The sequence below is a fragment of the Micropterus salmoides genome, unplaced genomic scaffold, assembly GCF_014851395.1.
Source record: "Micropterus salmoides isolate LMB-PRFRI ecotype aquatic unplaced genomic scaffold, ASM1485139v1 Ms_hic_scaffold_22, whole genome shotgun sequence".
In the NCBI taxonomy this organism is placed as follows: domain Eukaryota; kingdom Metazoa; phylum Chordata; class Actinopteri; order Centrarchiformes; family Centrarchidae; genus Micropterus; species Micropterus salmoides.
In genome coordinates, this window is record NW_024041373.1 from 7,697,521 (window position 1) to 7,724,778 (window position 27,258).

The window sequence follows — 27,258 nt, forward strand, 5'->3', positions numbered from 1 at the left end:
TTACTCCTCATCCTCAAACTGAAGATGAAGACCAGAAAAAAATAGGCTGCAAGTCCTATGACCTTTAAGTTTTTGAATTTTGGAAGCAAATTGGGACCAATGACATTGGCGTGTCCAGTCTGGCCTTTATTAATGGAGTTGAAAATCCAGAGGCGACTATGGACATTCTGTATTCTCATTTCCAATCTCTCGTGTATATTGTGATGCTTATAGCTATTGAAAAATGAAACCGCAGCATTATAAATAACATAATATCTTCTTGACAACTCATTAAATATTTACCAGTTGCTTTCACACAAACAGCTCTCATCCTGGAACTCAAAAACAGAAGAATGATGACATCTACGGAGTGGATTTGTTCAAGTCTGTCACATTCAAAGGTTAACTGTAAAGAAATTATGTTGATTGTTCCATTTCAGTATCATTTCTAGAGGTGAGATTGTGAAAACGTTATTGAATAGTACGTCTGAAAATGTATCTGTATAAACACCTTCCTTTCAGCAAAGACTAAATATGAAGACCTACAGCTAAATAGGACCATTTGAACATTTACAGAGCAGAGATTGGCATTTATTTGAAACATGAACACACAGTACCAAGAGAAATACAAAAATGCACTTTCAAATCAATACACATTTGAACATCCAAAAAAGATGAAAGAAATAAGGAAACAGTCAAATCCTCTTGAATTCCCTTTTGTTTTCTCATTGTTGTTTTTAACTCTGCAATCCACACAGCAAATTTTTACCCATTATTCTGAAATGGATTGCCCATAGTCTAGTCTGCACTTTGGTGGTAGAGGGACAGGTGTCAGGATTGTTCGGATGACACCACATGTCAAGACATTGAGGTTTCACCTCCAAAGACAGCTGTGTGTGTTATATACATTCTGTTATTTTATTGACCTCTGGTCCAATACATTGCTTATTAAAATACAGAGGCTATAAAAAATATGTTCCCACTTTCACTAGTTCAGCATTAATGACTCCTATATTTGTATATATTCATAAATAATTTAATACATAGATAAATAGATATTCTGTGTGTGGATTATAAACTTTCATAAAAGCAATTTTTTTTTCAGTTATACAGGAGTGACTATAAATGCTGAAATGCTCGAGGGCTGCTGTCCGACCCTGATTTCTGGTAGACTGGGTGAAAGGCCGTGAGTTTACATGCGGCTTGGCGCTGGTGTTGAGTGCCAATGTCCCCTCTCACCGTGCCAGTCTCTAGCTCCGCTGGCACTCGTTCTTACTGCAGGTGGCTTGACGCTCAATCTGCCATGTGCCCTCCTCGTATGTGCAGTAGCAGATTGTACACTCATCGATCTTCACCTCTCGTCCGGCCGGTATCACTGCTGTGTCTGCGTAGCAATTTGGCCCTATAGGTGGTACGAGAAAAACAGGGAAAGTACAGCTAAATACAAAATAGGCCTTATCAGGGGCGTTGATAAACATAAATCTCTACTGGGGCACAGGCCCCCACATCCCTCATGTAAATTTTTGATTTATTTTTGATTGAAGTGTATGAAATGTGTTAGTATGTGCCTTACCAGCTTCCCTTGCTAAGCCCATTAATATTGGTCATGTTAGAAAGGGATTTGACTGGAGCATAAGCACATATACCTATTTTATGAATGTTACCTGTGAGCCATGTAAACAATTTACCACTGCTGCACAGTCCCACCTGACACCACATTGCTCTCACTACTAACTTTAAAACAGTCTGTTTCTGTTATAAGCCTGAATGGAAACCTCTTCTAGAAAAATCCTCATAAAGCCTGTTAAGATTGGTGCTGGCTGTACATCTCTGGCTGCGGTCGTGCTGGCTGAGGCTTCCTGTATTTCAACTGGGTCTGTGTGACCTGCTAAAGATGTCTGGACTGGGTCTGCGCTGGTACTGGATTTGGATCAACTGTGCTCATACTGGCTTATGATCCACCATCTACTCTACTGACAAATTTAAGCATAGCCCCTTTAAATAATAGATATCAATACTTGCTAGATATTTATGTTGTCAGCTGCATCAGGCCCATTCAAACCGGCTGCCCAGGTTTCCTTTAACATTTCCAAAATTAAAAATGTATTTATTAATTAGTGATTATTTTCTTCAGATAAAATTAATTTAGGCTATTTTTCAACACCTATAGTTTTTTCAGGGTTGATTTCATTCTTCAAGTTTTTAGTCCATAGAGCTGGGCAGTATGGCCAAAAATGTTATCACGATAAAAAATTTAATATCATTCGATATTGATTATTATCTCGATAAATGTCAGATCATGATTTCTATCAAGTTTAAAGGCTCCTTAGTGAAAGCTGAAGAAACCAGATAGTTAATTGTGGTTTAAACTCTTCTTTATGGTCAGAACATGAAAATCACTTGTCAAACAGTGGATCACTTCACAAATAAACATAACAAATATGCATAAGTAAAATTAAGTTTTTTTCAGTCCCAGTAAGTGCTAATTTGTTGATGATTCAAATCCAACAATTATTGAATATTTATTGAACATTTCTTATATTGTTATTCAAGAAAAATTATACTGTGATAATTATTTTTAGGCTATTGCTTTATTGTCTAGCCCTAATTTATACTACAACCCCAATTCCAATGAAGTTGGGACGTTGTGTAAAACGTAAATGCAAACAGAATACAATACAATACATGATTTGCAAATGCTGAATTGAATACACCACAAAGAGAAGATATTTAATGTTCAAACTGATAAACTTTATTGTTGTTTGCAAATATTCACTCACTTTGAATTTAATGCCTGCAACACGTTCCAAAAAAGCTGGGACAGGGGCATGTTTACCTCTGTGTTACATCACCTTTCCTTTTAACAACACTCATTAAGCGTTTGGGAACTGTGGACACTAATTGTTGAAGCTTTGTAGGTGGAATTCTTTCCCATTCTTGCTTGATGTAAAACTTCAGTTGCTCAACAGTCCGGGGTCTCCGTTTTTCGTATTTTGCGCTTCATAATACGCCACACATTTTCAATGGGAGACAGGTCTGGACTGCAGGCAGGCCAGTCTAGTACCCACACTCTTTTAGAACGAAGCCACGCTGTTGTAACACGTGCAGAATGTGGCTTGGCATTGTCTTGCTGAAATAAACAGGGACATCCCTGAAAAAGACGTTGCTTGCATGGCAGCATATGTTGCTCCAAAACCTGTCTGTACCTTTCAGCATTAATGGTGCCTTCACAGATGTGCAAGTTACCCATGCCATGGTCACTAACACACCCCCATACCATCACAGATGGCTTTTGAACTTTGCCCTGATAACAATCCGGATGGTCCTTTTCCTCTTTGGCCCGGAGGACACAACGCCCATAATTTCCAATAACAATTGAAATGTGGACTCGTCAGACCACAGCACACTTTTCCACTTTGCGTCAGTCCATCTCAAATGAGCTTGGGCCCAGAGAATCCGGCGGCGTTTCTGGGTGTTGTTGATATATGGCTTTCGCTTTGCATGGTAGAGTTTTAACTTGCACTTGTTGATGTAGCGACAAACTGTGTTAACAGACAATGGTTTTCTGAATTGTTCCTGAGCCCATGTGGTAATATCCTTTACACAGTGATGTCGGTTTTTAATGCAGTGCCGCCTGAGGGATCGAAGGTCACAGGCATTCAATGTTGGTTTTCTGCCTTGCCGCTTAGTTGCTGAGATTTCTCCAGATTCTTTGAATCTTTTGATGATATTATGGACCATAGATGATGAAATCCCTAAAACAGGTGTTTGTTTATCAGTTTGAACATTAAATATCTTGTCTTTGTAGTGTATTAAATTGAACATTTTATTAGTCAATGTGAATCCAGTGCTTTCTACCTTGCAATTGTCCAGAGTTGTAATCAAACCTTCACTGAGAGACAGATAATCACTATCTTGTTTTAAAATGATGTGTGCCTATGAGGAGTGCCATCCCATCTGTGTGCTGTCTGGACTGAACCCACTAATGTTACTGCTGGAATGCAATAATGTCCGGCTGCGGACTGTATGTGCATGCTCATATGAGTGCATGTTCATGCGCGACATAGTTATCATTTCCTTGCTGTATTTTATAAACATCGCTGCCTGTCGGTTTTTATCATAGGTTATAAATAGTTGTATTTCACTCTAATATTGTTCAGTCACAGTCTGCTGACTGCTGTTCCCAAAAGTTACTCTCATGGAGTTATTGTCTCTTCTTGTGCACAGATGGATAGTCACTCTTTGTCCTCTGATCAATGTTGTGAACAGTCGCTTTCAACATTGCCTCATTTTTTGCGACATTTTATATTAACAACATTAACCAGTAGTTTTATTTTGAAAGTGTAACTGGACGTTGCATGTTTATTATTGCTAACTTAACTCGTTGCAGATGTTGCCAATTGCTGCTAAGTTGACTGCGGAGCCCTACACGTCCAAAAACGACGCCAAGGGGTCATGACAATCTTACTGGTAGGTGTGGGGATAAAAAATTTATACAGTATAGTATCGCAATATTTTCTGTGGCAATATATCGATACACGGACATCAAGTATCGATCTTTTATTATATAAATTGAACATGAGAAGTTTGTTTATTGGTAACTATGACTCTCTTAAGGGCTGGGCTGGAGGGCATCCACTAAGTACCGGCTCCGAGGGGACGGGAAATGGGGGATGTCCGTGAAGGCCCACGACGAGGGAGAGCCGCACTCTGAAAAGGTAGTTCCTTGGGTAAGAGTTATTGGGGTGTGGTAAGATCATAGTGAGCCCTCACCTCCTCGTGGTCCCGCCGGAAACATGCCCAACTGGGCATGGCTAGGAGGGCAAACCCATGGGTAGGTCTAGTCAACCTGCTCATTATTCTGACTACAAACAAAATGGTAACGGCCAGGATCATCCTGCTGGCTCATCAAAATGGATGACGGCCAGCTAGGGACTGGACCCAGTGCGGTATGGCGAAGGAGTCCCACTCCTGGACTGGAGGCTGGGTCTAGGATGTCGCAGCTATAATACCATATTGTGACATAAGTATCATGATAATATCATATCGTGGGGCCTCTGGTGATTCCCACCCCTACTTACTAGGGCACAGCATATAGATACAGGCCCACGTGCCCTAGTAAAAAAGGTCTAGCAACACTTATGGGCCTTCTACTATATTTCAAAATAAATGGAATTTCAAATTGGCCTTATATTTTTTTAATGCGTTTATTGTGTGTTGTGAGGACCATGTCACATTATCGAGGTCAGACTTTGAACACAGAAAATTAATGATTTGCTTTGCTCCTGTGATTTAATATGCTGTGGGAACTGTGTTCTGGTCAAACTAAATGAACAGAAACTTGATGATAGGTCAGTTAATGTTGGATTGTTCACATTCTGAGTTGTGGATGGATACAGAGAACAGAAAAATCATCCTTATGTTTTTTCTGTGTTGAAAAAACACCTGTGTCATTGAGGTCGCACTCGTCTGTGTTACTTTTCTGCTGCTAGACCAACCAAGGACACTGTTCAATGTATAAAAATGCAGTTTAAGGACTGCGCACACCATTCAAAGTCACACTCCTTTGTGCTGCTTGAAGGATCCCAGTCATTTTGAAATTGCCTGAATTCACATGGCCTGGACTCAGGTGAATTGTGAAATAGAACAAACTGCAGTGCAGCAGGCACAGTTGCGAATGCTGGTCTGAGGTCGGTACATCAGATAGCCATGCTGACACTGAGTAGGCAGAGAGCAGTAAAATGGTAAGTTTAATAATATTTTCAAACAGTATGTCATACTTCAAAACCACTACTACTCCTGCTTTAATGTAACTATTGAAGCTAACTGTGTGCAAGCTACTGTGCATTTAACTAGTCTCGCTCATCGCATTACCGTTAGCCTGATGAAGAGACACAGAAAAGTAGAGACCAAATTATGCACATGAAAAAAAACCAACAAATTTTATTTCATGTGAACATGACTGATGATGAGCCAAATGATATGAAACATTTTCAGAAAGATTAGCGACTCATAGTTTAAGGACACTGTATATTTTAACACTCTTACATACTTTAAAAAAAAGATGTGGTCTATTATGAAACATACACACAATTTGCTGACTTATTTGCCACATCATAATATAGGAGACAACGAGCGAATGTAATTTTAAAATCTTTACTTGTTGGTGTACTGCTTAGAGTATAATATTAATGTAATATTTTGTGATCACACATGAGCAATACACACTGGGAATATTGTCCTGGTGTATATAAAGTGGCAATGCCAGGTTATTTCACCAGGGGTCTCATTTATAAACGGTGCATACGTACAGAACAGGGCTGGAAACCCGCGTACGCCACTTCCCAAGCAAAGGTTGTGATCTATAAAAAACAAACGACGAGAAAATGTGCGGTCCCGTGAGTAAACTCTGAACGCACGCACATAAAGAGGAGAAATAAGAAACGGCGACTCACATGGCAGAAGGATGAAACGGTTTGAAATGAATAGGCCTACTATTGTGTAAAATAAATTGAAATATTAGGCCTACCTCTGAGTATTGTAGGCTTAAAGCCTTTCTGAATAAAAAAACACCCATTTGATTGACTTTCCCTGAAGTGCACAAAAAAACACACAATTAAAGATCATTTGCAGCGCACAAAAAGATCCAGATTTAGGATAAAAACACAAACGGAGATATCTGTTTCTGCAAAAGAACGCCTCAAATGTTTTACAGTGTAATCAGGAATCATATTAATTAATACTTGCATGCAGTGCAATTTATTCTCATAAATAAGGTGAACAGGAGGACAAATTACATTTAAATCGATGCCGTTTTCAATGTGTCAGTCGAACAAATACTAGAGCATAGTTTCATATATTGCTATCACATGTTCGTGGCATTATCGAGCCAAAAAATATGCACCAGCGTGTGGATGTGATGCTCAGCTTGTAAAAACAGATTATGGAAATATAACACTATTTTATGTCATTTACAACAAGTCATATTTCTTTTAACTCATTGGCAGCCTCATTAAGTGAGTGGACTGTTTGTAGCCTAAATAAATGTTCAAACACAAGCAGAATGCGTTGGGTTTAATCTCTTCTCAAACGGGAGAATCCAAATTAGTACCTGGGTCATCCTGTGTCCCCCTCCAGCCAGTGACGTCAGCCCCTTTCCTCCGGTGCACAAGCGTCGCGTGAAAGTGCGTTTTTTACCCACCAAACAACATGCTTCAGCTTCATCAAAAGGAACGTCAGAGTCACACTGAGGATGGGTGTTTGAAGGGTCGGATATGGAGCTCCCTCACATGCGCCACATTTCAAGTTGATTGTGATTTATAAAGGGAACTTGCTTACAAGTGTGCGTACTTACTGTTTTATAAGTCTGAATATTTTTTGGCGTACGCCATTTTTGGCTTTTGGGCACACGTCCACTTTTAGTGAGGTTTCTGAGCACAGTTTTATAAACCCTGGAGACCCCTGGAGAGGAGGACTCGTTGTTTCATCACAAATAAATACAGGTATGGTCACTTCTTTACCCTTACCTGAGGAAGATCATCTATGGTTGAAATGATTCCAGTCATATCCACATCCAATTAAAGACAGTATTGTAACCCAAAGTTATTTTTTTCAGTAAATATGTTTGTACTCAAGTATTATTTTGATGGCTACTTTTACTTCCACTTGAGTACTTATTTTTGCAAAGTAACAGTACTTTTACTTGAGTACAGTTTTTGGCTATTAAATGTGCTTAAATGTACGCTGATTGACACATTTTATATTGTTATTTTGTTATTATCTCTATTCTAATAAAAGCTGAAGTAGGTCAATGCTCTACTGAAGGGCTCAAAATTCAATAGCTAGAACAGATATTTAGTTGAGATACTGTATATGAGCATGTATAGGCTATATAAGGGTACAAGAACATGAGCAGAATTACCCAGCCACATATTCCAGCTTTCCACAAAGTCTGATGAAAGGACCTGATCTACGCAAAACGACGGCCAATGGGACACAAGCTAGTTCGAAAGTAGGACAGGACTTTTTTACTGCTTCTTTTAGATGTTATTAGATTTGCTGCAATGACCACTTTTCCATATGGACTTCAGTGCAGTTAGTCATCGTATCTGGTTTTTTTAAGATAGTTTCATGACATCCCAGCAAACCTGAATGCAGTCACTCAAAAAAACAGAATGAACACAAGAGACCATATGCACTGCCCTTCATTTCATTTCTCTCAGAGGAAAATGGGCTCTCACATCTGGGCTTGCATTGATTGTTTCCCAAAATAGTGTTGTAAGAGGCACTGAAAAATAATACACATACACAAGCATCAAGATTTGTGAACACACTTCTGCTGGTCTCAAGGGCCATTTCTGACAGGATTTAATTCAGAATGAAACCGATGCTAAACATATTCATAACATAATGAATATGAATTTTCACTTGGGTCCTTTTAAAGGTGGAATTTGCAGTTTCTGATATTTTACCCCGAAGTCTGTCATGAATCATCAATGGGCTTCGTATCTGCTTATCAAAATAGTGTTTTCATTGGGCATCATTACCATGCTCTTCAGACCACTGAATGACCACTCGTGGTTGATGCAGAGGATAATTTTCATCAGGAAAGAGATGCATCCTGGGATTACAGAGATTACACTGAATTCTTTAGGACCCAATTCAAACGGTTATATCGTCCACTGTCTTGTTCTAGGACTTAGACATTAAACCCAAGTTTGTTTTTAATTTGATTCAGTTTTAGATGTGAACATGATAGGTGTTCAGTGGTATTTTCTTTCACACTCCCTAGAACAGCTACACCACAAGCAAAGCATAAATCTTGCTGAAGCCGGCCTTCCTCCATATGTAACTTCAAGGTTGGGATGCATAGAGTGGGAATTGTGCATAAAAAACAAATTAAGCACTGTTACGCAGTGCTTTAATCTAGTTCTGAAGTGCACCCCAAGGGACTTTTCTTTTTTTATTATTTTGCAGGAAATTGGAACTTACTAATGGAAATTTTGATGTTGAAGGTAGCATTTGTTAAGAACTGAACCCTTTAAGTGGCCCCAAGAAAAATAATATCCGCTGGATCGCAGCTTATTTTGGTGTTCCCTTCTATCTGCCAACATTGTGTGTACAAAAAAAATCCACTTGCCAAGCCCACAATTCCAAACATAACTGTCCACCTTGTTTCACCTGCATTACCTATTTTAGTACGAGGTGTGATGGGAAGGCTTTCGTCTACTGAAAAGTGCCTCTGTCCTCAACCAGTGGCTTGAAAAAAGTGCTCATAAATCATCCATTATCTCTCAACCCGCACGGCAAAATATAAACACTGTGGGAATTGCTTCCACAACATCAGGTACAGCATAACAATGGCTATTTCCCTTAGACTAACAAGGTCTTGAGCCACTCTGTTGTATAATTAAGATGCTGATAAATGGGGAGTCTTTCAGCTGCAGCCACCCCATTTCATTGGACGTCAGCACCCAGGAGGAGTGTACTGGCACATCAATCAATGTGAACAGTTTGCAGAGGCCTGTCAAAATGTCAACCCTACCACATTTATAAGTCTTCAGATGAACACGCACACACCCTGCCTGAATAACAACTCATCCTGTGGCCCAGTCTGCTGTCGCTACTGATTCATCATCATTAGCAGCATTTAGAACACAGCGTCTCGAATAAAAGACGCATATGTCAAGGATATCTTAGGAGAGAAAAATGCAAAAAATAATCATGCACTTTACAAAATAAATCAAAAGTACTTCCTCCTGGAGCTGGGATTAAACCACAGCCTGTCAGCCAGTCATTCACAGTAGCATGACACTCATTTGTGTTAATTAATGCATGGATCCGGCGCCACTGTGCTTACTCATTGCTGTCACCCTATTATTCTGCCATTCGTATAACACCCACCTTTTTGTCATTGCTTCATTAATATAACATATCCCCGTCTCTCCATCACTCTCTGTCTTTCTCTACCTCTCGCTCTCTGTGGCAGAAAAGGGTTTTTATAGGCACATCAGGCTTCACAAGAGCTTTTCAACGACAGCCAAAGAGGAAGAGACAAATGGACTGTGCATGTGCATGAACAGTTGGACCCAAACTGTCACTACAGAATGTTAGAAGTTGGCATGGGCAGCGTGTGAAAAAGATAGCCATTAGCACCTGTGGCTTTTGGCTCTGTAGCAGCGCCAGATAATGGACAGGGAAACGAGGACACATCCCGATCATCACACCCCCCTAATTCTGAAATGTTAAAAACCTGCAGAGCTCTATTATAAGGTAATGGAAAGAGAAGAATAACAGAAATCACTCATCTTAATGCATTTCTTGAGTACATTTGCATTATAAATGCAGAATAAAAATCACCTTTCTTTGTAAAGACAGGAAGTGGGATAACTTTGCAGGGAGACACTATGATTTAACAACAATATGAATCATTTCGTTCAATGATGCTGCATGAAATGGGTTCCATCTTTAAAATATGAAGCCTTGCATTAAAACTGCAGAGTGCCACCTCATGTGAGTGTTTGTTTGCATATGTTTTCTCCAGCTACTGTGCCCTCTGATAATCTCTGTGGCTGAACAACCCAGCTGCACCCAAGTAGAACGACTGTCACGATCGATGCCCTTCATGGGAAAGGGAGCCACAAACCCTAGCCAGCCATCACAGTGGTGTCCAGGTGACAGACTCAACTGGAGGACCTTAATTTACTCAAACCTCAAAAACAGTATATTTAAAGCTTGACGTCAGTCTAGAAGATCTTTTGTTTAGCTTTTCTTACTCTCCATTTCTGTATTGTGAAAAATTGTTTGGGAAGTCACATTATCATTGACTTTAATTCAAAAGAAAATCTTGAAAATAACACCTAACAAGCAGACCACTCAAAGACATAATGTGACTAACCATTAACTTAATTGTGTCCTCTTTCTATTGTAATCATAACTTCTAACCCCAGTAATGAAAAATGGCCTTTAGATAATAAAATATAGCAGTGTGATGAAAGAATTAAACCAAAAGATGAAAAATGGATGGGGGGGGGGGTAATCTTTTGTGAATTTATTAGATGATGCAAAATGTCCTACTTTGCCTTTCTTGTTGGCCTATTAGCTAAAATCAGTGTGCACTTTAGTTATTATTTCTGATTACATCATAGCCAACAGTCCTTGTGTAACATGTAATAACCACCTAATACTGAAATCATTACAGATTGTTATTGCGTTTGTTGTTGAAGTTGTGTCTTTGCTTGAAACATGCAGCTTTAGCCTCGGCTTTTTAGTATTACATCATGTATGTAGCCATCATGTGCATATATGAGACCCATTTACAGGTTTAAAATGAATCAACCGGAAACACTAGCAAGTCAGTTGGAGACGGATTGTTCATCCAACAGTTGTAGCTTTAAAGCTGATGATACAAGGGGCAACTTTCTGAGCTATGTTGCTTGGCATTTTTGCTGGTGGCATGTCCAACTATGTTTTGAACGAATAGTGGCGGTGGGAGGCGGGTAGCGGAGTGGTGGGAGAAAGGGATTACGGTAGTAATCTTTACTCGTTACCACTGATGGCGACATTGCCCAGCCCCATCGCTCTAAAAGTTGCTCCGTGTATCAACAGCTTAACATTAGCCTACTTGATGTTAGCTTGCTACAACCGATGAGATCTCCTAGTGAGAGTCGTCATTTCAGCTGGAAATAAGGAGCATGTTCTTATTAACTTCTGGGTGAAATCGAAGGTACTTCAAAGTTTACTGTTAATTTGCCACCAGTATTGTTGTAAACGACACATTTGCCATGTGAGACTGAAAACTAGACAGGCGTAGTATTTATTGATTCAGACTAGCTCTGTTTACTACTCTGTGTTGTCAGGATGAGATGGAGGCGGCTTCAAATGGATCATCCACACAACTTCACATCCATATAAACAACTTCCTTTTCACTTGTGTTTTCTTTATGTGTTCCTTTTAAACACACACACACATACACACATCTTAAAAGGCCCTCTATGAATCATGCCTCTCTTAATTTAAATGAGTCTCTTTCCCTCTTGGCAACCAGGCTACCATGTCTCGTGTTGCTCTGTTTGAAGTGGTTTTGGCTCGGGTTCAGACTGTTTATCACATCCCCCCCAGATTAGTGTTGACCCTAAAGTCTGAGTCTTGAAGAGCATCACTTGTTTCCTCATGCGTTGCCAAGGCGATGCCCTGCAAGAGCAAAGGACAAGAGGGAGGGAGCCATGGCCAAGGAGCTGAGGAGATAGGCTTCTCCTGCATTGATTTTTTTCCCTAAGCATTCTTCAAAAGCAGATGCTGCGAAAGAGAAAACACTTGGCTTAGAATTTACAACAAACACTCCCATGTCTTTTACACCTATGTGTTGTGGGAAATGAAAATAACACTTCAAACAGGAAGTATAGAGAACATGTTTTCCTTCTCTCACTAATATTGACTAGATGTTCTTTGCAAGAATCAATATTGTTTAATTAAACTTTATGGTGACGAGTGAATGATTGTCACAAACTTTAGAGGGTATGAAACCATTTAATTGCAATGTGTTGCAGTGCTTTGAGATAATGAGTAAAAAATGATGAGAACCTGCCTCCATTCACAGCTGTTCTTTGATATTCATGAACAACTGTCTGCGGTGGATGTTAGCGATACCTCTCACTTTCATCTTCCTCCCCTGGCTCTTCCCCAAGTGTCTCCTCGCATACAGGCTGAATAACACATCTGAGACAGGGTGCCCTGCCATAAGCATTGATTTTGCATGCCTGAAAAGGCCAAGATAATGCCTGTGCATATTTGATGAACTTATCAAATATTGAAATGCTTCATTGTGATTTATATCAATAGTGAGGGAAATGGTGAAGAGTAGAAGAGCTGTTAGCTGGGAAATTATGGTAAAAGACAGCAGACAGGACTTGTTGAATGAGAAACCATGAGAATCTCTTTATAGACCTGATGTTTCAATCTTTCACCTCACTTTGTTTCACTTTCTCTCCTTGTCTGTGCTTTTACTTTTATACGCACACTCTTAAACTCAACGACACAGTTTGCTTTCCTTTTTGGTGACATGACACATCTGGCTGAGATTTTAATTCTCTCCCATTAATGAGCTGAGCTTTGATGTGATGCTTCGGATGCATCAGAGTTCCTGGGAGGTCTTAACATCTGTCTGCGCTTTAAACAACATCTGTAGACAAGACAAACACCACCTGAGCGGGAACTCTCTGACGACCTCCAATAACCTTATTTTACATCATCAGTATTTCATCACGGAGCTACCTCTGCGGCACTGTCTGGTATTGAGCGCTGCATGATCAACAGTGGCAAGATGGGAGATGACAATCAATGATCCTCATCATTTAAATCGCGGCGTCTGTAATACCTGGCAAAGAAGCATCATGAATAAAAGACAAAGTGAAATCCAATGTATAATCGTTTTGATATTGATACGAGCTGAAGGAAGATCAGTGGTGTCATTTAGAGTGATGTCTCATTTACTTCAGTTTATATCCATTAACGTATCTTCCAATTATTTAACATGGTATAATTAATTTTTTAACATGTTGTTTTATTATGTTTATTTTCTGGTGTCATGTCTAGCGTGAAATGAACTGCAAAAAATGCAAATGAGAGCATTTGACAATTAAGCCTTCCAAGCGACATGTTTTTGAAAGATAATTCCCAGACAGAGACCTCCATCTTCTTCAGTAAGTGTACGATGAGTGTGTACGGCAGTGTGAGAGTGTGACAAAGATGTTTGGTGATTGCGGAGAGTGTTTACGCCCCCTGTTTACATAGTGACAACCCCACCAGCCCTGTTCATCAAATCAGTTCCAGAAATGTTCCCTGGCCAATGAGAAGTTGTTAAACACATACTGATACAGATACTCAACTCTACCTGATTAACAGTTTTGTGCTGTGATATTCACAGCTCTCCTGAATATGTGAAAACACCAGCAGGTGGCATAGAAATGAGAAAGGAAGTGTCAATGATTGGCACAAACTTAGCAATATATTTATTTTTAGCATAAAACTCTCACCTGCTACAGCTTTAAAAACACTGCAGTCTGACTGCTGCACAAATGTGGCATAAACGCTGCCAAAGGCTATTTCTGCATCTTCATAAATACCACCGTGCTCCAGCAGATTAGTCTAAGAGCGTGGGACCGAGCTGACAGAGGTTGCATGACAATGTAGGATTAGAATTCAACTTATATCAAAATGCCATACAGGTGTATGTGTAATAGAAAATAATACGACCAGGTTAAAGGGGCACTCCAGTGATTAAATATTTCACTTCCATAAATCTGGGGGATTCAAAAGAGCGGCCAAACTCAAAGCAGCAGAGGCTGTGAGATCCTGATAGTATGTCCTCATATAGGTCAAGCTCCAAAAACACTGCAGCCTACAATTCCCATAAAGCAACTCAATTGTGCTTTTCACTGAACTGCAAATTGGGAGGAGTTATTTTGGGTACTCCTGATTCCGCAAAATAAATAAAAAAATGCAATGTTAGGTGACTAACAGGTGGCGTGGATGGACATAGTTGAATCATCACTGCAAAAGAGGAGCAACCGTGTTAGAAATATCTGGTTCTTTGATAGAAAATCAAACGTTTAACAAGTTCAACTACAACTCCCAAGGTGCATTATGACAAGAAAACTAAAGATGATAAAGAATAAAATTTGAAGCAAATCAATACAAGCTGAAGATACAATCTAGAGCTTAAATTTATTAACTTTTGGATTTGGGACCAAAATTGAAGTTATTCAGCAACTATGGCGCCGTGTTTTGTTCACAACAATGCGTTTTGAATTTGCCACCTCTCTGATTCATACCTCTGCCTGTTTTTTTCTCCATCGCAATGGCGGCCATAATTATTCCAAAGACTCCTCTGTTGACATATGAAGGTAATTGAGGCTACCATTTTGTTTAAATGGGAATTTGCATTGGGGTTACAATACTTCTAGAACCAGCGGCTACTCCAACTTTGCAACGGTATTAAACACTGCCTGGTAAAAGCCCGCATATTTTAAACTCTAAGCCCCCAGTCTACAATTCAGGTTTTGAAAAGCTCCGTCCAGAGGCACAGAAGACATTTTACAACTGTTTTCCCAGGCTGAATCATATTACTCATGATGAGTAAGCTGCTCTTAATGTGTACAATCAGTAGTGCCCCTTTAACCAAAGAATCCCAAAGCACTAAAGTAATCCAAGTATTTCTAATTCAGACTGTGACAGTGTTAGTTGTGCTTAGGTAACTTGGCGTCTTAGACATAGTGAGCTCTGTTTATTGAATGGTAATGTGTGGTAATCTTATGGTAATAGGGACTGATGCCATCTTAAAACAGAAAATCCTTATCGGCTGAAAGAGCCCGTGGATTTGGTGGGACTTTTGAATACAGATGCATGCTCTCTGCAGTCTGCCACATCTCTGCACATACTGTGCTGCATCTACATCTGTCTCCTAGACTGATGTGTCTGCGAATGCAACCCAGCAAATCCACTGGGCATTTCACAGGGGAAATATGGAGCACTGCCCAAACTCTGCACAAAGCACTCTCAGCATGATCAATATGTGCATATATAAAAAGTGGGTTAACAGCAAAAAAATGGGAACAAAGGACCAACATGTATTCCCCAAGATTACAGCAGGCAAATATTAATACAGTGAGTAATGCTCCATGACTACCAATGTTGTCAACTTGTTATCTCTGGAGGTTGAGAGACAGGTTTTTAATTTGAGTGGGGCAACCTGTGATTGGTAACTAGTCATGAACATTCATTACATGCAAATGCTTATGCCTATAATGTTTTATGGGTTTAAAATGATACATGAATTATCCTAATGAGATATTCTGGATATATTCATAATGAACTAAGTAGATGGTAGTCATATGCTGAATAAGATGTTCTGTCGACATTTTGTTTATTTCATCCAGTTAAATGAACTTGATAATTGATTTTTTTGCATGTCTATAAACCTCTGTAATTTCACTTGCACACTCATCCTGCTTGCAGTTATACTCAAAAATGATATTAGAGGTACTATAGTTTAATAAGTATCTCATACTGACGAAGCATTTTTATGTGGAACGTATTGTGTATCTTGTTTCTATCACATTTTGTTCTTCATGCAGATTGCTTGCTCTTGTTTATAGCAGACAGGCCTCGCCACTTTAAGATTCCAAGTCAGAGATACATATCGCAAGTCATCATTCTTTTTGCTGAAGGAAGCAATGTTGCTGACATTGCCATGTTGCATTAGAGTCACACCAAGAAAACAAGGGGACATAATCTAGGACATGCTGTCTGGAATCATCCGAAACAACTTCAGATAATCGACTCTGAGCCGCAGAATTCCGTCTTCTCAGACGGGCCAACAGGATCATAAACTTACAACCCCGAGCAGCGAAAAATGCAAGAGGACCTCAAATCTCAAACAGTAGCGGCAGATTTGGAACATACGCTACAGCCTCCATCAGATAAACTTAGTAATTAAATGAAATTAAGACTGAAAATGACACATGAGCAAATGTTGACACAGAAAGAGCCCACAACTTATAACTGATTTACCACGTTTTTTGCACGACTTCATTGAAATAGATCTCATCACTTCAAATATGGATTCTGATATGGCATGAGACTGCAAACACTGCAGTGCAGCGTCAGCAGAGTAAGCACCGTGCTAGCTTGCCCTCCTGTTGAGGTGCCCTTGAGCAAAACCATTTGACACTAGTCTGCTCTAGTGGAGCTACCCAGCAGCCAACACAGACTGGTTGTACTGGAATAAAGTGTTCACCACAGTGTGTTGATGGAAAGAGTCTCCGCTCACCAGTCTTGCAGATGGGACAGCACTGATCTGGCTCGTACTCTGGGTCCACACACTCTGTCTGAGGGCAGGCTGCCACAGAGCACAACACCTCCCCACTTGGCTCACACCGGCACTTCTCACATGGGGACACCTGGATGGTAGCGATGAAATAGTAATTAACACCCTTATAAACAGTTCACACATACACACACAGTCAACAAAGAGTCATCTCCTCTTAATTAATTCCTTTCTATCTGTTTCTCTGTCTCTTTGTTTGTCTCTCTTTTTTGTTCTCTTTCTCCACTCCTATCCCTCACACACATCTGCACGCACACACAAATACTCCTGGCTGTCAGGCTTGCTTGAGACAGTGTGCAGTTTCATCAAGCTACATCTATAGGAAAGTCCCATCCTTCTCAACTTCATTGTCGATGAATGCCTCATTTTGTGGAGAGCCGCAGCGAAAATTGAACTTCACTATCCAATCAGGGGACAAATCAATAGGAATGGGAAACAAAAGAAAGATGCTTCCAGTTTTCTTGGTGCATGAACAGAAACATTAGAAATGACTTGGTCATTCAAGCGTTCCTGTATGTCTCAAAATAGAACAAATGTGGGACAAAGGTGATGACTGATAGTATAAAGTTTGAATTACAAGCAGCTCCTACATTTCCTCCGAAAGGCTTCATTTAGTAGCCGCTTGTATAAAGCCATACACCTTTAGTCTTAACAAAAGAGCAAAGGTTAATTCCACAAGCATTGCTGTAGATTGCAGCAGAGGCTTGTGCCTCCGCATGATACTCCACTGTGAAAAATGGAGTGCTGGCAGCACTTAGTACAATGCCCCAGAACTTAGCAATCAAGCATAAAAACCTGCCTGTTGCTTAGTTTCAACGCAACCCCCTCCACACCACACAGCACTGACATATGCCGCTTGTGAAAGTAGCAATTTCTGTAGATTTCCCTCAGCAGAGACTTGACACAGAGCTGTCTGTAACACCGTGAGTTAGTGGAAGAAATTCCCATATTAGCCTTAACCTCCTGCTGAGACACTCGCCAACATAAAGAGTAGCTTTAGGAGCTGGTAAACGTAATAAGAGGTGTAACACTAAAATTGTGGTGCAATCCTGAGTCGGGCCTTTCAAAGAAGTGTCAGAAGATAAAACATGAAAGATCCTTCTGGTGTATCTCTGTGTCTCTTCACAAACACCTACATGCAGCACGGTGCTCTGCAGGGTTGTAACATTACTATAACTGCGATTCTATCATGTGTATCAACAAACTGAATATAGAAACACTCTGCTGAAGCTGCATTGTTAAATTCAGCCTCCGGTAATATTCAGGCGTTGTGTAAGAAAAAAGACAAGTGCTGACCTTTGCCATTATAAATCTGCCTGCCTGCTCGCTCGCATGCTGCAAGGCAAGGTAACTAGTTCCTGTGTAGTGCCTGTGATAAACTCTGTTGCAACAGCAAGGAGTGTTCTGTCAGCACTTCTTTGTTTGAGCATGTCAAAATTGAGTGAATGCAGTTAATGGGCTCACCTTAAACTCTTCTAGAGAGGCGTAGATGTTGCCCCGAAAGTCACAGTAGTTCTTTTTCTCCTTGCACTGCGGGCAGCATTGGCTAGTATCCACTTTAATGCAGCGAGGGTGAACCTTGGGACATTCTGGCTTGGTGCACAGAGGGCCCTCGTCTGTGCAGAGGCAAGGGCATGTCGAAGGGCCCGGGGTGAACTCTTCACCGATGGCGAATACAAAGCCGCTTTCATCCATGCAGCCTTTCCCCCTGTAGTCCGGGTAGGCGTATTCATCGATGGCATCCAGGGAGAGGGTGACGTCACTGGTGGGGCCCTCGTCTATTTGGTTCAGGCTGTCCTGTTCGCTCCACAGCTCCTGGGGCTTCCCGCCCTTAGATCCTCGTGTCTGGGAGCTGAGGTTTGGCCGGGCGCGGCTCATGGCAGTCCTGTTGGGGCCCAAGGCATTGATTTCCTCCGGACGCTGCAGAGCACCGTATCCCTGCGGCTCCTTGGGGGTCTGCTTGTCCTGATGTTTATCCTCCCTGGCTTGGGTCAACACCCTTTCCAGACGTTCTCGGCTCGCTGGTAGGGTCGCTATAGGATTACACTGAGCTCTGCTCATCAGGAACCCAAGAACAAAGAGAACTTCTGCTGTCATGGCAACGGAGTGCAGCATCTCTCCCCACCACCAGCGAGGTGGGAAAACACCTTGGCTCACATAACACACTTCACATCTCAGGTGTGAGCCAGTCCATCTGGAAAGAGAAAATTAAACTGGGGTTATGTGCTCAGTATTTTGTTATTTTATCCCCAGATGTAGGGTTTGTCTCATTCAGCATCTAGAACAGTGCAAGAAATTCGGGCGACTTCAGAGCACTCCTCTATCATGTCGAGCATCCTGCTGTGTGTGACGCAAGCCTGTATGATCAGTGAATGGGATCATCCGGACAGACAGTATTCATAGGGCCATGTTAGGAAATCAATAGTGCTTCATACTGTAACACTTCCCTGAATCAATCGGTCCCAGCAGTGACAGAGTAAGACGAAAATGGCCAAAGAAGGACCTGAATCTAACACTCTTAAGCATCTGCTCTTATGGAACAAAGAATCACGATCAATGTCTGCTTTTTTTAAATGAATCACAGTCAACTGTACAAAAGGAGAAATTGATTTGAAAATAGAACACAATTCCAGCCTGGAAAGATGAATTTACTATAGCTGACAAAAGTACCCATATCAATTTCAAAATAAAGCCAGATTTGCTCCAGCTTTTGCAAAGAGCCATTTGTGCGGCAAAACCTTCTCTAAAAGAAGCCCACTAAATATGTCATTGCTTTGTTGTAATCAAAAGTAAAAGCACATCACTTTCTTTACAGTTTTCAGTACTGGGAGGAGTCAATACACAACAGCTCAAATGGAGTGAAATCCAAGGATCAACTGCAGACGTTGCAGAGGCAGCACATTTTTGAAAGCTGTAGTCAATGTTTTTGTTTTTGTCTCTTGCTTAACTTGATTTACTGCGGCGTCTTGAAATTCAAATGCCTGTATTGATGCTTTGCTGCGTTCGGTGGCCTACTTCCATTCATTTCCTCACCAAATGTTCAGTGTCATCACTGAGCTCCGCTTAACAGGCTGCAGTCATGTTGACATTTACAGCTTATATTGAAAGGTGAGATTACTCCGTATTGACGGACTCAACAATTAACTGTAAAGTCCTGTCTGCGCTTGTTTAAAAATAGTTCACCATATTGATTAATTTGTCAACCTTAATGAACGCAGCTAATTTCCAACAGCGCGATTAAGAGCCCTAAACAGGAGGTGAACACAAACTAAGCATTAAACAAGCCATAGGCAAATGCATTTAGGTATGCAGTAATATATAGAAACATTAAAATGCTAGGACAACCAGACACATTAATTCTACCCAACTCCAACTATAAAGCCAAAGTCTCTATACTGTTTATGCTTTAAGTCTTGCATTTTGATATTGATGAATTCTGATCCATTCTGAGGGAAAAGGGCTGAAATTTACTGCTGTCACACCAGGCCTATTGGAGCAGTGTTTTAGCTGAATTGCTATGTTTGAGGCAGAATCCTTGGAGCTGCTGTGGAACTGAGAGGAAGCAGAACGAGGTGCATACCGATAACGCTGCTGCAGCTGAGACAGAGAGAGAGAGCGAAAGAGAGAGAGATGAGACCAAGCCTCATTAGCAAAAGGACCTCATTTGGCTTTTCTCAACCTCACCTTTCCACCTTAACAGATGTTATTAGCTGTCACGCTGATATTGCAGCTGCCACTGCCGTGCTCTCCGTCAGGACTGAGCATTACGTGGCCTTCAGATTGGTTGTCAACTGGCCACAAACTAGCCACAGCACCACAGTATCTTCTACTTACATGTAGTATATAAGTATATGTGTATCCGAAGTCTAATTTAGCATATTCCTCTGTGCCATAGAGCTCCACTGTTGTCAAAACACTGGCTGACATGTTCCTTAATGAACACAAGCATTGTAGTCTATTTTGAGTCAATTCCACATGTACAGTGTGTTATTCCACTTGCCATAGGCCATATTCAGTAGTGCAGTCCAGTGGCTCACAGACTGCCGCTGTTGGCTGTGTACCTTTGCCAGTTCATGACTGGGTAGGTTGTTTGGCTCAGCACAATTGTAGGAAATTCATATCCCCCTGTGTTGGCCCCCTGTGTTTAACATGTTAGTGTTGTTGAAACGCTATTACAAAGGATGCAGTGCCTTTAATAGAGCTCATTTGGACATACACCATGAAATGTTGCAGTCAACAAACTAGCTAGCCATTACCTAGCTAAAATAACTTGATCTTTTGTGTGCTTGCCCTTACTGAGCTACCCGTAGCACTGACCAGTATATTCTGTTATCCAGTCCAGACACAGATACACTCAAGCCTCCCTTCTATTATTTCTCCACCCAACACGACACAATGCAGAATCACAGTGTTCACTAGCCAGTTACAGTGGTGTTGGTTGTGCTCAGCACATACAGATACACCGTTCTGTTGCTGTAAATACTCAGCAAATGGGTATTAATCTGTTGTTTAAAAAAGTGCATTATTTACTTCTGTTTAAGTAGATCTTGCTTAAAACTACTGTGCCCTGGTGTTTTAAGGAAATACAGATCCCTCTTGAAAATAAAAACTATATTTGTGACCGTTTTAAAAGGTTTACATCCTCAGCAGGAATGACTGGAGTCTGGGCGGAGAGCCACACACAGTGAAGAGAAATTTATGAGAAAAGTACTCTGAGACAGGCTTTTGTTGACAATAAGACAAATATAGAATAATGGCAGGAGGACCTTTAATACTTTTTTTCATCCTACAAAAACTAAATCATTACAACCTAATGAGGTTTTTCTGGATCTGCAAATTAAATTGTTTTTTTTAACCTTGATTACATTCTAATGCCATCTTGCTATCTTTTCTAAATGTCTAATTAATTCTTGTGGATACTTTTTCTTAACCACTCCACAGGTTCAAGTGGTAGTACACTTTCTTACATTTATAGTGTTGCATATAAGCCATTTGGTGAAAGGTCATGGATTTATCTTTGCCCCACAGCTCTGCAGAGAATTCAGTTTTTTGCTTCACTGCTCTATCTTGAATACTTGCAAAGATATTCTGACAAAAAAAAACAAAAAAACACAACCATGACAACCTGGCATAAAGATACAATACAGTACACATCTCTGCAGCACAGGGTAGTAACTTGTAGACTATTATACAGGCAAATTATCATTATTAATTTAAGTATAATGAGCACATAATGTGGGATAAACTGCAAACGTGGTTCTGTAAAGTCTCTTTTAGGATCAGAACCTGATGTGGCAACTCTGTTCTCTGCTAAAGTCAAAGTGATGCCGCAGTCAGACTCATATAACTCCACACAGGTGTGTGACCTGAAAAAGACCCATGCTCCCTAAAGCCTTATACTAACATGCAGCCATCATCCAGCAGCATACCATGGCTTATATATAAGCCAACATCACTGAGTTCATTCACACTTCTGACACATCTGAACACCCACGTCATAGAAAAAAAATCTGCTCTTGAGTAAAAAAACAACTCTCCAATTAACACTTGTCAGCTCCAAATAATTATCTCTGGGGGAAAAAACACTTTTTAACACTGGAAAATTAGTTGTTTATTTTTGTCTTGAATTACAGTCATCTTTTTTAACCGCACAGAGTTATGTGGCCACACATCTGTTTGGTAACTGACAGCACTCTGCATGGTTCCAAATTTAAAGTGGTCCTAGTGCTAAATGACATGTAAATCTATATTAATTGGCATATATATAGGAACAATTCAAGTCAAATTCTTGTAAATTTGTACGTGCAGTTTGAATTGCACTTTAATGGACTGGTTCAAAACTGTTTTGGGAACCAGGCAGAAAGTCTCCCGTGGTTAAACATGCGCGATAATAACTACAATAAAATCAAGAGCTACACTTAGCTTTGCTGTTGTGCTAAATTGTAATTTAATGTTGTTTCTTTAATTGGTCTTTGATTAATAAATAATGATGCAAGCAAAAGCTATGAGAGGTAATGTAGTCTCTGTGTGTGTGTGTGTGTTTGTGTGCGTGTGTGTGTTTGTAAACTGGCAAACAAAATTCACACCCCGGGAGTAAATATATAGGTCATAAATATACATATCACTAAAACATAATTTATTAAATGAGCTGAGTTTCTAATCCTCCGCCACTGAGCCAGCCAGCTACAGTCAGTCAGCACTCAGACCAGGGATGTAAAAGTTGTCAGTTCAAACCTCAGGCCTGACAGGTCGAACAGCAAGCAGAAAGCCGAATTCTAAGAAATACAATATTACATAATTTGAACTCAATATCACTAAGGAAAGCAATCCAATGGGGGAGTAATAAATAAACTAGTATTAGAGGTACAGGGTAACAGAGAACATAAAGTCCCTTCTGTCTGGCATCTCTTTCTTAACAGCCCAGAAAACACACTTAAGAATGTTTTATCACTTTAATACTTGGTGACTTTTCCTAATTCTATGAGATTTGCTTATAAACATGATTTTGAAGTGATAACATGTTTCAAACATCTGCTATAGAAAATAACACATTATTTCTGTAATAGACTCTTGCAGTAACACATGGTTGCATACAATAGAATTTTATCTGCTTTATACTTGTGACTGAAGTTGACAGTACTTTTTATGCGACAGTTCCTCCCAAAAGTAAATGGAGTTTGTTGGTAAGACATATAACTAAGGGAGTTAGCCACCAAACATAAGGAAGGAATATATATATTTGTTTATTTCATGTATTTATTTATATATATATGGTATATTTATGGTAATTTCCTTACATTGTCAATTTCATCAAGTTTGTAGCAAAGGGAAGAGTTACCACTTCAATGCTTTTCTACATATTAGATTTTAATAAGGTCAAAAGAAAAATATTTAAATGGGAAAAAGGACAACCCAAACAACAAGGAAGTCAAACCACAACAAAACACATGGGTTAATACTGCAAATATCAGATCTTTGTTACAATGTTGTCATTTCAGATATAATGTAGGGCACTCTCCCTGTCTGTAGCTACATAAGCAGTATGTAAAACCTGTAATTAAAATTCGTGCTTATTTTTTACCACTGTGTATTTTTACTCTGCCTTCAAAAGCAGCAGTCCCCCACCAAAACCAAAAATGTTTCTGGGGGAAAATACAAAATAATGAGATATTTCTTTTGTCTAAATGAGGTAAAATTTAGAGTACAGAAACTGAACGCTGGCACAAAATCCAGTTCCAGTGTATAAGTAGAGGTTATCACTCAGCTGTCAAAGACTCATAGTGGCCACACCGTCATAACAATAGGAACTGTCTTTGCATAAAAACTATGTTTCGCTTTTTCTTCAAATACTTTAAAATAAATTCTGGCTTCACAAAGCTTTGCAGCATGATTTTCAGCAAACACCAAACAGTCACTATCACACACAGCAGATGTTACCTTGGAATTGCAACTTACATTTATATATATGTATACTAGAAAACTTTAAATATCATCACAAATGGCTAACTTCACAATAATTAAGATGTTTTGTTATTGTGCTCCCCTATTAATGTTGCCAATTTAAATGCTGCCATGCCCTGTGCTATTACTTATGAGCACTTTCCACTGACATTCAAATGTTGCTGTGGCTTCCTGCACAGAGAGAATTAACTCAGTATTAGCCTCAATGCCACCAGGAGCGGGTCGGTCATTATCCTTACTGTAGATATAAATCCCTCTGTAAAAGGCCAAAGTTCTGTTTACATCGCAGGCTGTTGAACATGGCCAGTTTGACCACTGAGGTGAGCAGCAGGTCAGCAACAATGATTAATCAGGCAGGGATTCAACCTGGCTGTTAGTTCACGGTTCAATGAAGTCACCATCGCATTGATTTATGACTCATAAATTATTGTCGTTTTCATTACGCAGTGGAGCAAATATGGCCCATAAGTGTTGGCATACAACCTGAGCTTGGGGTGAAATGTTAGCTCTACCTTGACTAATATTACTATTATTCATGTAGACTGAATTGGCAAGGCTTCAATAAAACAAAGCGTGGTGGTTAAGTGTTAAGGTTGACCTGCCTCTTGCTTTCTTCCTTGATGTCACTCATAAAGGATTTTTGCAGGGAGGTTGATAGCTGTTTCACACACACAATAATGCTAAAAATAGGGCCAAATGCACTGAAGCAGTGCTCTCATCTCTAGGAATTTTCCACACGAGCTAAGATGTTTTTGTCTGTTTGTTTATGTCTAATTACCGCTTGGTCCTAATAAATGTGAGCACCATTTAAAAGAATATTTGCAAATATGCAAATTTGACCTGACTGAAAAAAACTTGACGGTGACAGAAAATGATAGCAAAGCGAGACAGCAGCGGTGAGCCTCACAGCATCCTCCTTGTTTTGATTTGTGTTTAAGGCCAGTATTGTACACGGTGTAAGTCTGACAATGAGCCTCCAAAACAAGCAAACATCACATTCTCGTCGTCTTGGAGAATAAAACTCCTGCGATGTCCCTCTGTAAAATCAAACTGGATGTCATTGAGAGGAAAACCATCTCCCCGGGGCTAGAATTAACTCAGACAGACAATATGCCCTCGCCGCTGTGTGCACTTCATTTATTGCACATTACAGATTCTCCAACTTACACTGCTCCAACATCCCAACATGCCATCGATGGCACATGGGGAACGCAGCAATTTACTTTGAGGTCTACTTCAATTTGTGACAAAGCAGATCACTGGGGACAAGATGTGAAATGTTTAGACAGTGGTGGCTAGTGGGCTTGGATCTGACAGGGCTGAGAAAGTATTGAATTAATGATGCCACATTTTAAAACTCATTTTTATAAAGATAAACAGTGTGAAATGATGAAATCCAATTAGAGCAATAAGGGACACTAAGGCAGGATCCAAGAGTATTAAGCCATCTGCCAGTGAGTAAAGATTGCTGCAGGGCTGCCTAATTGAATTTTATCCTCTGACTGTAAATCTTAGGAGTGACCCAAATCAAAAGAAAGTTTGCCTAAACATGCAATGCAAAACCAACGGCCCTTGCAAAACTGTCATATAATCTTAAGATTATGTGCAGTGGAACAAGGTGAGAAATTGCTCATACACACAGCCTGCCAGGAAAACTCTGAAGCAGGAAATGTATTAAGGAGAAGAATGTAAATCAGCTTGATTTAAAAAAAATAATATTACTCAGATAATGATGATGATGATAGTAGGCAGCCTTTCTGACTTTTGTCTGTCACACTCAGAGATGTAGTGACATTTAAAAAAAATGTGAATAAATTCAGTGAGTAAAAAACAACAATAGCCAACCCCCCCTCCCATCCCAAGCAGCTATATTTTCATTAAATCATAGATTTTCAAGACATTTCACCACCTACTTTGCTGGAGCCTGTGCATTTATTAAATGGTTAATACATAGCATTGTTTGTTTCAGCTGCCTACTCTACTGTTAGAGGCTGTGTTGACTGGATGTTGCGTCCTGGAGTGTGTCAGCGGGCAGAGTCTTTGTGCAGCCACTGAATCCCTCTGATGTTTCTTAGAACATCACTCCAATTTACATCAAAATTCCAACACAGTATCTGAACTGTGTTGGTGTTGGCTATGTAGAGGCTATGTAGGGGGTGCATAATGTAGGCTCTACAGGTGCAACAGTCAGGTTTGAACAATCTGCATTAGTTTCCCCGTCAAGCTCATTTGCATATAAAGGCTTTTGTGATAGATGCGATTTAATTTTCAGGCAGGCATGGTGGCTTGACTGTAACCCTGAGAGAGTAAATCTTCATGAAATGCACACCAACACCGACTTTAACAGAAGGCAGTTAATTCCCAGAAAACTAAGTTGATGTGAAACCTGAGCATTCATGCAAATGAGACTTACATGCATAAACAAAAAAAGATGCATCCCCACTGATATAATTCACCTGTGATCCTCGGAGTGATTGCCGCTGGGTTGAAACACAGCCTTCGGACTGCTGGACAGCTGGATAACGGAGCCACGACAGCAACAAATGATCAGCGGTGAAGAGATGGAAACTGACGCTCGTTAAGCCAGTGAAATGCACAGTTTCCCCGGAGGATGCTCGCAGGTCATCAGCGTGTCGCGCTCAACTTTAATCGCCACAGTGAATGAAGGCGCTCCGTCTCCGGCGATCCGCCGCTGCAAGTGCCGCGCAACTACTGCTGTCCTTGCTCTACACTGGCACTTTATTTCTCACGGTGACAAAAATAAATAATTTAATAAAAGGGGGCGGGGTGGGGGGGGGGGGGGGGGGGGGGGGGGTCACGTTCAGCCGAGCGGCCACTAGGTGGAGCCGTTTAAAATGAGCGAGGAACAACAGGCAGTCCATTAGTGAGCCCAATAGACGTTTCTCAGGTCGGTCCAGGTTCACTCACAGCT

General features: G+C 40.3%; 1 protein-coding gene across 1 annotated transcript; it reads right to left on the reverse strand.

Annotated features, from left to right (window-relative positions):
- Positions 1 to 553: 553 nt before the first annotated feature.
- vwc2 (von Willebrand factor C domain containing 2) lies at positions 554 to 27,041 on the reverse strand. Its single transcript, XM_038738188.1, has 4 exons — positions 26,783 to 27,041; positions 18,330 to 19,059; positions 16,809 to 16,938; positions 554 to 1,381 (listed from the first exon to the last, which is right to left on the reverse strand). The coding sequence occupies exons 2-4, from the start codon at positions 18,978 to 18,980 to the stop codon at positions 1,230 to 1,232; spliced, it is 933 nt and encodes a 310-aa protein (XP_038594116.1). The 5' UTR covers positions 18,981 to 19,059; positions 26,783 to 27,041; the 3' UTR covers positions 554 to 1,229.
- Between the last annotated feature and the right edge of the window lie 217 nt (positions 27,042 to 27,258).

Coding starts and splice junctions, on each gene's coding strand:
- vwc2 (XM_038738188.1), bottom strand. CDS start 18,980: ATGCTGCACTCCGTTGCCATGACAGCAGAAGTTCTCTTTGTTCTTGGG. Junction 16,939..18,329: donor CCTCTCTAGAAGAGTTTAAG/GTGAGCCCATTA, acceptor GCTACCATCCAG/GTGTCCCCATGTGAGAAGTG. Junction 1,382..16,808: donor CTGTCCCATCTGCAAGACTG/GTGAGCGGAGAC, acceptor TACCACCTATAG/GGCCAAATTGCTACGCAGAC.